Source organism: Lepus europaeus, chromosome 4 (assembly GCF_033115175.1).
Source record: "Lepus europaeus isolate LE1 chromosome 4, mLepTim1.pri, whole genome shotgun sequence".
Lineage (NCBI taxonomy): Eukaryota > Metazoa > Chordata > Mammalia > Lagomorpha > Leporidae > Lepus > Lepus europaeus.
Genome location: NC_084830.1, coordinates 123,499,092 through 123,513,496, shown reverse-complemented (window position 1 = coordinate 123,513,496; position 14,405 = coordinate 123,499,092). Strand labels below are relative to the sequence as shown.

The window sequence follows — 14,405 nt, the reverse complement described above, 5'->3', positions numbered from 1 at the left end:
AGCCTAAATAATCCAGTTTAAAATGAGCAAATTATCTGAATGACATATCTCACAAGAAGTAAAAGTGACCACCAAGTAAATGAAAGAAAAACTCAGCAGGGAAGTACAAATCAAACTACAATGAGGTATCGCTTCAGTCCAAATGGCTATTATCAAAAAATAACAAGCACTGATGAGAATGCAGAGAATGTATAAGAGAATCTTTATACACTGTTGATGGAAATGTTAGCACAGGCACTGCAGAAAAAATATGGGGGTTCCTTAAAAAACTCAAAATAAATGTACCATATGATCCAGCTACCCCACTTCTGAGTGTATATCCAAAGGAAATGGAAGTCAGCATATTAAAGAGATACATATACTCTCATGCTTATTGTACCCACAAAAGCCAAGATACAGAATCAATCTAGGTGCCCATCAACAGATGGATAGGCAAAGAAGACATAGTACAGGCATAAAACAGAATATTATTCAGCCATAGAAAACAATGAAATTTGGCCATTTTCGGCAACAATGATGGAACCAGAACACATTATGTTAAGTGAAATAATCCATACACAGAGACAAATACTGCACGTTTCCTATCATACGTGGAAGTTAAAACTTGATCTCAATTTAGAACAAAGTAGACTAGTAATTATTAGAGGCTAGGAAGGCTACAGGGAGGAAGGATAAAAGGTACCAAAACAGAACTGAACGGAGGAGTAAGTTCTTGAGTTCTACAACACAGAGGATCTCATGGTAACTTGTTGTGTGTATTTTATGGAAAAGAAGAAGGGAGCAGCTTGAAATGTCCAAACATAAAGACACAGTAAGGAGATAGAAATTCTGATTTTACCAGTGTACATTATATACATGAAATATCACACTGGACTCTATAAATGTATACAATCATTACATGTTAATTAAAAAGAAAAAGAGGGCCAGCACTGTGGCATAGTGAGCTAAGCCTCCACCTGCAGTGCTGGAATCCCATACGCACACTGGTTCCTGTCCCAGCTGCTCCCTTTCCTATCTAGCTCTCTGCTATGGCCTGGGAAAGCAGTAGAAGATGGCCGAAGTGCTTGGGCCCCTGCACCCATGTGGGAGCCCCAGAAGAAGCTCCTGGTTCGGATGAGTTCAGCTCTGGCCATTGTGGCAATATGGAGAGTGCACCAGCAGATAGAAGACCTTTCTCTCTGTAACTTTACCTATCAAATAAATAAATAAAATCTTTTAAAAAGAAAAAGAAAATTAAAAATAGAAGGAGACAGAAATTAAAGATGACATCTAAGTCCATAGGAATATATATTATCTAGAAGGTTTCAAGAGAGGGCTAGGCCCAGCCCGAGAAACACTGACATCTAAATATCAGGCAGAAGAAGAGGAAACAGAACAATAACTGAAAGGGAATGACCAACCAAGCAGGAGGACAGTGTTCCCAAAGCCAAGAGAAGACTTTCTAGAATGAGTGGGACTCAACTTGGGAGAAAAATGAAAGGGTGGCTACCAGGAAGACTACGATGTCTAAGAACTGGCAAAAATGGAAGCCATGAGTGAACTTGAGCAAAACTATGTCCGTGGTGCCAAAGGGCTAGAAGCCAGATGACAGCGGTCAAAGAGCACAGAGGGGTGGGAAGTGGGCACAACCCATTCAAGAAGCATTGCTGAGGAGGACATGGCCAGATGGAGCAGCTGCAGGGAAGCATACAGACCAGGACATATTTTATGTTAACCAAAGCAGCATAAACAGAAAAGGAGGGATGGACGAGTCAGAAGAAAGGCATACAAAGAGTATCAAAGTCTCTATGGAGACAACATATGCGGCACAGGCCTATGCGAGCTCATTAGTAGAGGGAGACGTACGCAATGGCAGTGAGGTATGGAAGGTCATCTCAGAGAGTGCACTATAAAGAGACACAACTTCCGAGATCACACAAACAAGACAAGTGTCTGCTAATACTAACTGATAGAATCAAAAAGGGAGAGAAAGATCCAACATGGGAAGTGGGATACACAGCAGACTCATAGAATGGCAGTCATCCTAAACAACACTCTGGCCTCAGAATCAGCCCTTAAAGCATTCGGATCTGGCAGAAGAGCCCATGAGAGTATTGTAGGCATGGAAAGCCAAGACACTGTGGCAAAAGAAAAAAAAAAAAAAAAAAGAAGACCTAAATGAAAGATCTCTGTGAGTGAGATCCCAATGGAAAGAACAGGGCCATCAAAGAAGGAGGTACCTTTCTCTGAAGGGAGGAGAGAACTTCCACTTTGACTATGACCCTAGCGGAATAAGATCAAAGTCAGCGAACTCTAAAGGTTTCCATAGCCCTGGCAACTCATGACTAGAGCCTAGGGAGATTACTGACGCCATAAACAAGAGTGTCAAATTGTTAAGTCAGCAACAGAAGTCACTGTGTACTTACATCCCATGTGGGATCTGTCCTTAATGTGTTGTCTAATGTGCAGTGATGCTATAACTAGTACTGAAACAGTATTTTTACACTTTGTGTTTCTGTGTGGGTACAAACTGATGAGATCTTTACTAATTATATACTGAATCGATCTTCTGTATATAAAGATAATTGGAAATGAAAAAAAAAGAAAAACCTGGTGTTAAATTGGAAATGGCATAGAAAATTAATTAATTTTTTTAAAAAATATTATGTAGGATCTCTGTCTTTAATGTGCTGTACACTCTTATTTAATGCTATAACTAGTACTCCAACAGTATTTTTTTTCACTTTGTGTTGCTATATGGGGGCAAACTGTTGAAATCGTTACCTAATATATACTAAACTGATCTTCTGTATGTAAAGAGAATTGAAAATGAATCTTTATGTGAATGGAAGGGGAGAGGGAGCGGAAAAGGGGAGGGTTGTGGGTGGGAGGGAAGTTTTGGGAGGGGGAAGCCATTGTAGCCCATAAGCTGTACTTTGGAAATTTATATTCATTAAATAAAAGTTTAATAAAAAAAAAAAAAAAGAAAGAGACACAACTGCCAGGCATTATCAGGGAACATTCGGGTACTGAGAACGTGACTTAAAAACCCATCAGCTTTTTGGTAAGATTTTCCAGAGAAGGTTGCAAGGGAAAGGTTGCACACTGAACAGCACTTTCATGTTTGTTCTTTTGAATAGCTAGGTTTGGGGAATAATGCAGTGTCATTCCTCAGTATCCATGGGGAACCAGTTCCAGAACTTAAAGGGGACACCAGAACTGGCAGGTATCCAATGCCTTTTTAAAAACTGACATAATATTTGCATATAACCTATGTCCATCCTCCTGTACACTTGGAATCACCTCTAGGTTACTTAAAATACCTAATGCAACGTACATGCTCTGTAAATAACTGTCATACTGTTTCATTTAGGGAATAACAGCCAGCAATCAAAGTCTGCACATGTTAAGTACACATGCTAATTGTTTTCAATTATTTTCCATTTGAGATTAGATGAAACCATAAATGCAGAACTGTCAGGGCTGGCCAGCCACTTCTATGTGTATACAAAGCGTTAGATTTCTCCCACACCTCTTATCCATTATACAAACTAGGGTGGTCCCTTAGATGAAGAACTTCACAGATTTCAGAAAATTATTATTGCACCTTAACAGCCCTTCAACTTCATATTTGGGGCCAGTGCTGTGGTGTAGTAGGCTAAGCCTCCATCTATAGTTCCAGCATCCCATGTGAGCACCAGTTCGAGTTCCAGCTCCTGCACTTCCGATCCAGGTCTCTGCTATGGCCTGGGAAGGCAGTAGAAGATGGCCCAAGTCTTTGGGCCCCTGCAACCACATGGGAGACCCCAAAGAAGCCCCTGGCTTCTGGCTTCAGATCAGCCTGGCTCTGGCCATTGTGACCAATTGGGGAATGAACCAGTGGACAGATCAAAGACCTTTCTCTCTTTGTCTGTAACACTACTTCTTAAAAAAAAAAAATTCATATGACCAATCCACAAACTCCTCTTGCTTCTGTGAGTAAACCCAGGTGAGTGTGGACAGGGTATGGCAGAAAACATAGTGGTGAGAAACAGCACAGCCCTTGTTTCAAATCCTATACCCAATCAATCAACTGTGTAAAGTTGGGCAAGCCACTTCACTTTTCACATGTTGGTTCTCCATGGGAATAATTTTTGTACCTATCTCATGTGGTGAATGCAAGGCTCAATGCATATATAGAATTTGGCAGGTTCAAGCCAAGATCAATCAAGCAACCTAACTCATCCCACTTTTCCCTGGAATGTACCACTTTTAGCACTGGGAGTCTCATATATTAGGAACCCATTGCAGTCCTGGGCAAATTGGGGATGATGGGTACATCTACATTCACAGTCCTTGCTTTGCTTTCTGCTTTTTATTAGCTAGAAAAGCTGGTATAAGACCTCAGCCTCTGCCCTGATGGAAAAGAGCATATGTCATGATTGTCAATGGATGTGAGGCTTTTGGGATAGTGGGAATATTTTGATCATGGTTGTGGTGTTCTCAGTGTAATCACCCATCAAAATTCATACATTAAACATACTTTAAAAGTACGGTTTATCATCTGTAAATTACACTTTTAAAAGGTCTTTTCAATGTAAATACGAGGCTTGGAATGAGCTGTCTGTGATGAGTGCCATGATGGAGAAAAACAAATTCTGTAACCCTGGTCATAACCCAGTGTTAAAGGAGCTTGGTACCCCTCCATAAAGAACTCTGCCTAAGAAACAATCATAGACACATGCCCAGAACTGAATGGGTGCTATTACTGTTATCATTTCCAAACACACCTAGACATGGTCATGAGTGGAAAACATTAGTTTTCTTAGCCAAATAAAAGAAAGTGGGGTCTGGAAGCACACCCTGAATGTGAGCTCCAGCTTTTGCACCTACTGATTCCGGAACCTTAGCGAAGTGGCTTACTACCTCAAAGCCTTATTTTCCTCTGCTGTAAAACAGGCATAACAATACTGTCTCACAATACGGTGATGAGAATAAAATGTATGCAAAACATTCTCACACAAGGCCTGACTGGCACATGGTAAGAACGGAATAAAAACTGGCTAGTATTGCTGCTAGGGTTTAGAGGATGAACAGGTGTTCAGCCTGATCATCCTCCCATATCCCTATAAACTTGTATTTCTATCTAAGTTCGTATTGGTTTCCAATCAAGGGAGAGAGAAGCAACATCAAATGACTTACATTTAAGAATGCAAGCACCAAAAACAAGAATGACAGCCACCCCAGCAGAGACTCCTACTCCAACGTAGACATGGATCCTGGTGGTTGCTGTGGAACCTTGGAATTCACTAGCCAGTGTGAATCCTTGCTGTTAAGACATAAACAGAACTTAAGTAGCAAACAGCCAGGAATTGGTTGTACACTCAGTCAATCTCATGATTTAGGAATTAAGCCACCATCACCACAGTATTACATGATTGCAGGGACCTTAAAACCATCCTTGATCTCTTCTCTTGTAGACAGGCCTCAAAGTATCACCCTAAGAAAAGGGCTACTCTAATATTTGGAGTCAGCAGGGAAAAATACATGCCCTTCTGTGCACCAGCCAGACATGGAGCATTTAGTAAATAGACTGCTCCTTCCCGAGCACAGGTGGGCGCTGGAGCACAGTCTTGTTCTTTCAGGAGGTCCTGGAGCTCCACAGAGTTTTGGAGTGGCCTATTCTCTAAACATCGAAATCTCCATTTTCACAGAAAAGCAGTGACTTAAGACGTAAGACTCTGAAGCCAGAAAGTCCTTGGCTGAACTTCCTGTTCTATCACCATGAGCCCAAGGACCTTGTAGAATTACTGATAGGATTAAGTGACAAAAAGTACAACATGCTTATCACAGGGCATAGTACATGATGAAGTAAATGATAGTTACTGTGGCTACTATTCAGTTTGATTTCTTTTCTTAAAAAAAAGATTTAGTTTATTTATTTGAAAGACAGATTCACAGAAAGAGGTCGAGACAGAGAGGCCTTCCATCCTCTGGTTCACTCCCCAAATGGCTGCAGTAGCCGAAGCTGAGCCATTCTGAAGCCAGGAGCAAGGAGCTTCATCTAGGTCTCCCACATGGGTGCAGGGGCCAAAGCACTTGGGCCATCTTCTACTGCTTTTCCAGGTGCGTCAGCAGGGATCTGGATTGGAAGTGGAGCAGCTAAAACTCCAATCAGTGCCCATATGGAATGCCAGCACTGCAGGCCTGGGCTTTAACCTGCTGTGCCACAGTACTGGCCCCTCAGTTTGATATTCTGATAATTCAAAGTCAAACACAAAATTTTATTTCTGGGGTGGGTGCTGTGGCATAGTGGGTAAAGCTCCACCTGCAGTACTGGCATCCCATATGGGCGCTGGTTCGAGTCCCAGCTGCTCCACTTTCAATCCGGCTCTCTGCTATGGCCTGGGAAAGCAGTGGAAGATGGCCCACGTCCTTGGGCCCCTACACCCACATGAGAGACCCAGAGGAAGCTCCTGGCTCCTAGCTTTAGATCGGCGCATTCTGGGGAATGAATCAACAGATGGAGGACTTCCTCTCTCTCTCTCTCTTCTTTCTGCCTCTCTGTAACTCTGCCTTTCAAATAAATAAATAAACCTTTAAAAAAAATTCTATATCTAAAATTTTAGTTCATTTTCTCTCTTTGAAAACAGTAATAGCAAACATCTGTAGGACGTAGGCATTTAGCTTAGCAGTTAAGATGTCTATGTCCTACACTGGAATAGTTGGACTCAATTCCCGGCTACAGCTTCTCACTCCAGCTGCTTTGAACGTAGACCCTGGAAAGCAGTGGTGAAGGCTCAAGTACTGACGTCTCTGCCGCCCACGCGGGAGATCTGGGTGAGGTTCCCAGCCCCCAGCTTTTACCCAACACAGCTCTGGCCACTGAGGGCATTTGGGGGAATGAACTGCTGGATGGGAGTATCCTCTCTCAGTTGTCTTTCTCTGCTGCTCTATCTCTCAAATACTATTTTCAAAAAATTTTAAAGCAAAGAAGTCAAGGTAATTTAATCTTCCATTTATTCAAAACACATTTGTACATTTATTCCATATACACTAGCCCTGCAGTAGCAGAAGTCCTGTACGCAAGACATTGTGCATTAAGCACTGGGGGCACTCAGAGGTACTTAAAAAGCAGTCTTTGATCACAAAGAGAGGAGGGACAAGCAAAAGATTCAGATCATGGGTTGTGAATACCCAAGTAGGTGAGAGAATCAAGTGAATACAGCTTCCTGGATAAATCTGCAAAAAATTTTTAAGTCACTGATACAAGCTTGCTGTCTAGTGATTTTCCTCTTATTCTGAGAGGGTAGGGGTCACTAAAATCATGATTAACTGAAGTACTGTTTTCTTTACGTTAAAGACATAAATTCTTGGCTTTTAATATTCCTGATTGGTGTTGAGCATATGTAAGTAAACAACTTTAAACAGTCTTTCTTACTGGATTGCAATGGAAGCAAAAAGAAGTATATTTTACAGAGAAGCAGTCTTTGAATCCTCCACAATGGCACACAGTTTTGTGAAAGTGGAGAACAGGGACAAAGTTCTACTGCTTCCTCTTTCTGGCTTTCCAGCACTCACTGTGGGACAAGAACTTCCCACACATAACCTTGCTCCATCCTTGCGATGGGCCTATGCAGTTAGGACTGTCAACATCCACCTGGTACAGCCCAGCGACCTGAGGCTAAGGGAGGTTCAGACTCTGCCCCTAGCAAATGGCAGGCATGAAGATAGTCTAAAACCAGATTTTTTTTTTAAGTTGAGCATTATATTGGCTCACAGGCAAAAGAGTTACTTACTATTTGATTTCTATCATGGAAAGTCAACAGTGTCTGTGTCTCTGCAACAAGAGAGAGAGAGAAGTAAATAATAGTTAAGAATATTTTCTTATATCTGAAAAATTTTAAAGATGTCTATAACTCATTTAAAACTCATTTTACTCCATACTGTTTGTAATACATGGGAGACCAACAAAATTGACTTGACTTTAGTCTGATCACATTTTTTTGCTTAGTTAATGACCCCTGTTCCATGTTTGATGAAATGGAGACTTCTGCCAGGAAGTCCTATGTTGAAGATGTAATCTGCTTTGCCCACAGGACCATCATGAGTTCTACAAAAATCCAATGACGTAGATAATACTCAGGTATTGTATTCAAATTAGATTTTGAAAGACAACAAAAAAATATTTTCTTGAAAATTTTTACCCGTTGCTTATCAGAAGAAAGTATTCGGTTGCCTACAAATGGAAATAGTAACTAAAAACTATAGCTGTAATTTACCAGGAGCCAGGCATCATGCTAAACATTTTAATGAAGTATCTCATTTAGCATTCAAAACAACTACCCTGCAGTATCCTTACTCTGCTTATATAGATGAACTGGAAAGTGACTTACCCAAGGTCACACAGCTTCGTGAGTGACAGAAATAGCCTTCCAATTGAGCACATGTGCCTTTAAACATGCACTCTAAACTAAACTGCCTTCAACAACGTTCCCCTTGCATTGCCACACTATGCAGAGGTTCGCCGTGCTCAGGTGCCTGCTCATCTTTCCTTTGGATTCATTTATTTCTTCATCTGCTTAGCCATTCAAAGGCTATGCAATACCTCTCTACTCTATGCCAGGCACAGGGAACAGAAAAGCAAACTGGATGGACACAGGCCCCGACCTTGTGGATACTGCGTTCTAAAAATAAATAGACTGTCATCTTTGGGAAAACTAAACATGGTTACACATTTTCTGGCTAAGTCAGAGAATTTGTAACTCCTTAAATGTAAGGATCATCTTTTGAAAGCTTTAAAATCTAAATTATTTTAATGTGTGTAAAGTGTTCAACCAAATGCTCAGTTAACAGACTATAATTTACATATAAAAGGCACAGTCTCAAACTTAAAACTATTCAAGAAAAAAAAAAAAAAAAAAACAGAGGTAATGATTCAGTTACCTTTTCTCTTATTACCCAGAAGAAATTTAAAGCATAGGAACCATGTAGATAGAACTTCTAAGTAAACATGAATCTTAACCACAAGTAAGAATTTCAAAGGGAATTTCAGTTCCTACTTCCCAATAATGATTTCTCTTAGTTTAAATGGCAAAGCTTTTTTTTTTTTTTTTTACTTAACTTTGTTATGAAACTGATCAGTAATACATAGTGCTGTTGTGTTACAATTACTTTCATACAGATTTGGCCATCAACCACGCTGAGTGGGGCAGTGAGAGGAAGAGCAACATCTTTCTTAGAGAATGCAAGACTTGGCTAGGGTAAGGCAGTGGCGGTGGGATGCAAAATTACTGCATAAACTTAGTAGTTGCCACCCATTCAAAACTAATTACATGATAGACACTTTGCTTAGCAATATAAAAGCACAATGTAATTTTACACTCACCACAATAAGGACCTACTACTATTTCACACATTTCTCAGATGAAGAAACTGACTCTCCAAGAGCTTCTTTGCCCCAGATCATACAGCTATTCATTGGAAAGTTGGGGTTCAGAACAGTTCTGTCCCAGAGGTGGAGACACACCTGCGACCCAGTCCTGCCTTCTTCAGGCAAAACAGAGAATGGCTGTGTTTGTTCTGTGTTCAAGGTGGGTTTAGGAGATTTCACAGCTCTTGGAAATCTAAAGATTCCACTGCATTTATACCAAACCTATCAGATGCACCCACATCCCACATTTAAAAAAAATATATATTTAACTACCTAAGAGTTGACTTGCTGGGGACTGGTTGACGTAATGTTACATGTTACAGACAAGCCATTAAATATTCATTCATTTCCGGTTTTTATCTTTCTATTTTTGAATCATTACTTATTTAAATATTTTCTTAACCACATCCTTCAAAAATTCAGAGACTCTATGTACTAAGCCTATATTCCCTTATGCAATAGATGGCCTGATTTTTGTTGCCCTGAAGGGAAGGAACTACAGAGAAGGAGACTTCTGTTTGCGGTATGCTTACGTGCAAGGGAAGGTACTGTCCCATGAGGAAGTGAACTCCCATCCCTGTATGCTTGTATGTATGAGCATATGCAGTATTTACCCACTCACTGCTGATGTTGCAAAGTACATTGAAGCCCAGGATAGGAAATTGGAACTAAACAACTCCTCAAGTCCTTCCCATGCCTGTGAATTTAAGTTCTTTAAAATATAACAATGACATACCATAAATATCTGATATGACTTGATTAGCCCAAAACCTGAGTGATCATCTGTTCCCACCATAATTAACTTCATCAACTGTGTAAGATGTACTGGCTCCCAATCACTGGGGTGGGGCTGGGGGGTTGGGAGGATATAGTTCAGAACCCTTGTAAATTAAAAATTAAGGGGCCAGCACTGTTTCACAGTAGGTTAATCCATCACCTGCAGCACCTGCATTCCATATGGGTGCCGGTTTGAGCCCCAGCTGCTCTACTTCCAATCCAGCTCCCTGCTAATGTGCCTGGAAAAGCAGTGGGTCCCTGCACCCATGCGGCAGACCGGGAAGAAGCTCCTGGCTCCTAGTTTCCACCTGGCCCAGCCCTGGCTATTACAGCCATCTGGGGAGTATACCATCAGATGGAAAATTCTCTCTCTCTCTCTCTCTCTCTCTGCCTCTCCCCTTCTCTGTAACTCTGCTTTCCAAATAAATAAATCTTTCTTAAAAATAAATTAAAAGTAAATTGTTATTATTATAACAATAACTAATAGTTGAGTGCTTCCTATGGGCAAGGTACTCTGCTGAGCACTTCACCTCCATTCTCATGCTGAACTTTTACAGCACCTTAGGAAGTATGGATGGAAAACCCTTTAAGGTAGAGATAAAGGAACTGAAGTCAGAGTGTTTAAAAAAACCTTACTAAGTTCACAGATCTCATGAGAAGAGCTGAACTGAGAACCTGCTCACTTATTACAGAAGTACTTAACCACAATTTCATTCTGCCTCATCATCTTACTGATGGCACTAATGACGATAGCTATTGAGTATACACTGTACTCACACCCTGAGCTAAGCAATTTTGACTTTCAACTTTGCATTTAAATCTTATCGTATGAGATTGGTTTTAATAGACTCACCAATTATCATCTCATTTTGTAGGGGAAAAAAAAAAAGAGCTCCAAAGAGTCAGAGAGACCAGGGCTCTGACCGGAAATAACTCAAGATTAACCTCCTGGGTCAGTGAGTCTGAGGTCTGCCCTTTCTGCTCTCCCTTTTCTTGCCTGGGAATGTTCTTGAAGAATTACCTGAAGCACTCAGCTGCTCCTTCTAAGGCGGGAATGCAAAGAAGCTGATGAGCTTTATCCCAGTTAGAAGAAGTGAGAATCAAAAGCTCATGAAAATATGTATTGTGAGAAATCCATGTGTGGATTTCAAAATTTTTTGCACCAAAATAAACATATCTTTTAATTCTACTTTCCAGGAACTTCTTAAAATACTGTCATTTTGGAGACAGCATTGTGGCATAATGGTTAAAGCCACTGCCTGAGATGCTAGCACCCATATGCGCAATGGTTTGAGCAATGGCTGCTCCATTTCTGATCCTGCTCCCCGCTAAGGTGCCTGGGAAACCAGCCAAAGACAACCCAAGTGCTTGGTCCCCTGCATCCTAGAGACCCGGAAGAAGCCGCTGACTTCTGGCTTTGGTCTGACCCTACCCTGGCTGTTATGACCATTTGGGGAGTAAACCAGCAAATGGAAGATCTCTCTGTCTCTCTCTGTCTCTCCCTCTGAATGTGTGTGTGTGTGTGTGTCCCTCTCTCTGTAACTCTGCCATTCAAATAATTAAAATAAATCTTTGGGGGGAAAGAAAATAAAGAAAGAAATACTCTCATATTAGTCTCCAGACACAGCCTAGGGCCAATCCATGATAAAACAGCACCAATCCAGGAGTAAATAAGACATTGATAAGGGCAATGTTAGCAGTTTTTTCACTAAATCAAATGTACTTAATATTTAAGAAAAATACTTGTTTTTTAATTTAGTTTAGTTGTTTTTTTTTTTGTTTGTTTGTTTTTGTTTTTTTTTTTGTTTGTTTGTTTTTTGACAGGCAGAGTTAGACAGTGAGAGAGAGAAACAGAGAGAAAGGTCTTCCTTCCGTTGGTTCACCCCCCAAGTGGCCGCTACCGCCAAAGCCAGGAGCCAGGTGCCTCCTCCTGGTCTCCCATGCAGGTGCAGGGCCCAAGGACCTGGGCCATCCTCCACTGCTTTCCTGGGGCACAGAAGAGAGCTGGACTGGAAGAGGAGCGATCGAGACAGAATCCGGCGCCCCCAACCGGGACTAGAACCCAGGGTGCCGGGTGCCAGTGAGCCGTGGCGCCAGCTTTTTAATTTAGTTTTAAGTGAAAACATAAATAATGACTAAAAGAGTGTCCTTTTTAGCACAAGGATGGCTTCATGAATAGAAGACTTGTTTTTCCCTTATTTGGCAAAACATGTAGATTACCAAAACTTTTTCTTGGGAAGTGGGGAATTTTCCTGGGCCATGAAATTTAAAACTCTCTGAACCCACTCCTTAGACAGAAGAGGAAGCTATATTCCAGAGAAGTGAAAGACCTTGGCCCAGGTCACATGGCTGGCTAATTCTGATTGCTAACCCACGGAGCCTTTTCCCCAACACAAGTGTGTCTCCACCATCTCCCTCCCCTCAAACACTATGCCATACCTCAGGTACAGAGAACATTCACATTTGGACTCCTAGACTGTTTTCCCAACCTTTCCCATGTTTAGAACCCTCTGAACTGAGAAACCAGCTGAAGGCTTCTGTCCATGTCCCGTGCGTAATTACCTGAGCCTTGTTCCTTGGTGGTGAGAGTCCTCGGAAAGGCTGTAGTCCGGTCCGTCTGTGCAGTCGGAGCAGGGATGACCTTGGCTAATGACAGAAACCGACATAAAGGTGAGGCTTCTCTGAGAGCAGAGAGCTTGTTTCAGGGAATTAAAGGAGAGGCAGGAAAACCAGGAAAGACAACAAATAAAGAGAAACATATCCTCAGCTCCCAAACCTACCCAGACACCTGCATCTAGCGGGTGTCACTCACTTCCACTGTTTGGCAGAGGTGAGATGCAGTCCTCACTATTACAGCTTCCTTGTTAATAACAGAACTGACAACCACACACCTGGCTACGCTAAAACATCTGAATACAAATTATCTCAAAATCTTTCTGGTGACCTCAATGGTAAATATTATTGCTATATTTTACAAGGAGGAGAACAGAGTTTAAATACTTGCCCAAGATTACATGGCTTGGAAGAGGTACACTGGAATTTGAATTTTGCCTTACTGGGCACAAAATAGGTACTCTGTAAATCTTGAAACATACAATCCCATGCACTCCCCCCCCCCCCCCCCACGCACAATCCAGTGGTTCACAATCCAGGTTGCGTCTGGCACAGACTCTGTACAACACGAATTCTCAGACTCAGCCTGCAGAGATGCTGATTTCTCTAGACTGAGGGTGGGGCCTGGGCATCTGCAGTTGTTAAAAAAAAAAAAAAAAAAAAAAAACTCTACACGTGATTCCAAAGAAGAATTGGGATCTTGAACCATAGGTATAGGCCTTTCCTCCATAGATCCTGGCTGTAAGCAGCAAAACAGATGGAAGGTATGAAACATCACTGGGCATCCCTGGTAGGCCCTGTCAAATATTCGGTCTTGAAAGCCCACCCCCAGGGCCATAATAAAAGAGGCCAGAGGTGAAAATATCAGTATATTTAATATAGGACCCATAGGTAAATCTTACACATAAAAAGGCTGCAAAGTCCCACTCACCTGGTATGATGACCAACTCCAGGGTTAATTTGCCATCATTCATTGGGCCTGGGTACTGTATTCGGCAGCAGTAGGTTCCGCTGTCTGCTGGAGTCACGTTCTCTATGAGCAGGGACACGTCTCCTTTGTGGAAATCTCCCTTTAGGTGATATCGGCTGGACTTCCGATAGATCACACTCCTTTCACCAGTGCTGAGCACCGTATCGTGGCATTGAAACACAGGGCAGACCCCCCTGCCCCAGCACACAGGCACAAGATTCCCTGAGGAGGCTGGAGTGTATCTGCAGGGCAGAAGGGCATTCTGACCCACCTTGAATATGTTTGTCGACTCCAAAGACCCTGAAGAGAGAGGGAAAGAAATTAAGTCCCTTGCAACGTGTGAAGTGGGCGCATCTCAGGAAAATGGAAGGTAATGCTTTACAGAATGAAGATGAAACCACTGCCACTGTTAAGTCTGGAGGATGACTAATTGTGGCAATGATCTGCAAGACATCAGAAGCACTGGGAAGCCTTGTTAAGATGCAGATTCCTCAACTACTCAGTTGGTCTAGGGTGGAGCCTGAGAACTTGCGTTTCTTACAGCTCCCAGGTGTTGCTGGTCATGAAATATCATTTTCAGAACCATTGTCCTAGGAGAGAACTGTGTCCTAGGAGCTCTGTGAACATGAGAGGACAAGGCTTGTCTGTTCATCA

At 41.9% G+C, this 14,405-nt stretch overlaps 1 protein-coding gene across 2 annotated transcripts in view; it reads right to left on the bottom strand.

The window, feature by feature from the left end:
• HAVCR2 (hepatitis A virus cellular receptor 2) overlaps positions 1–14,405 on the bottom strand; it is a 44,554-nt gene that overhangs the window by 10,003 nt on the left and 20,146 nt on the right. For both annotated transcript variants that reach the window (XM_062188774.1, XM_062188775.1), the window contains exons 5-8: positions 13,713–14,051; positions 12,731–12,814; positions 7,758–7,798; positions 5,161–5,287 (exon numbers count right to left, since the gene is read on the bottom strand). In XM_062188774.1, the coding sequence (XP_062044758.1) occupies positions 5,161–5,287; positions 7,758–7,798; positions 12,731–12,814; positions 13,713–14,051 (591 nt within the window). The remainder of the gene's footprint in view (positions 1–5,160; positions 5,288–7,757; positions 7,799–12,730; positions 12,815–13,712; positions 14,052–14,405) is intronic.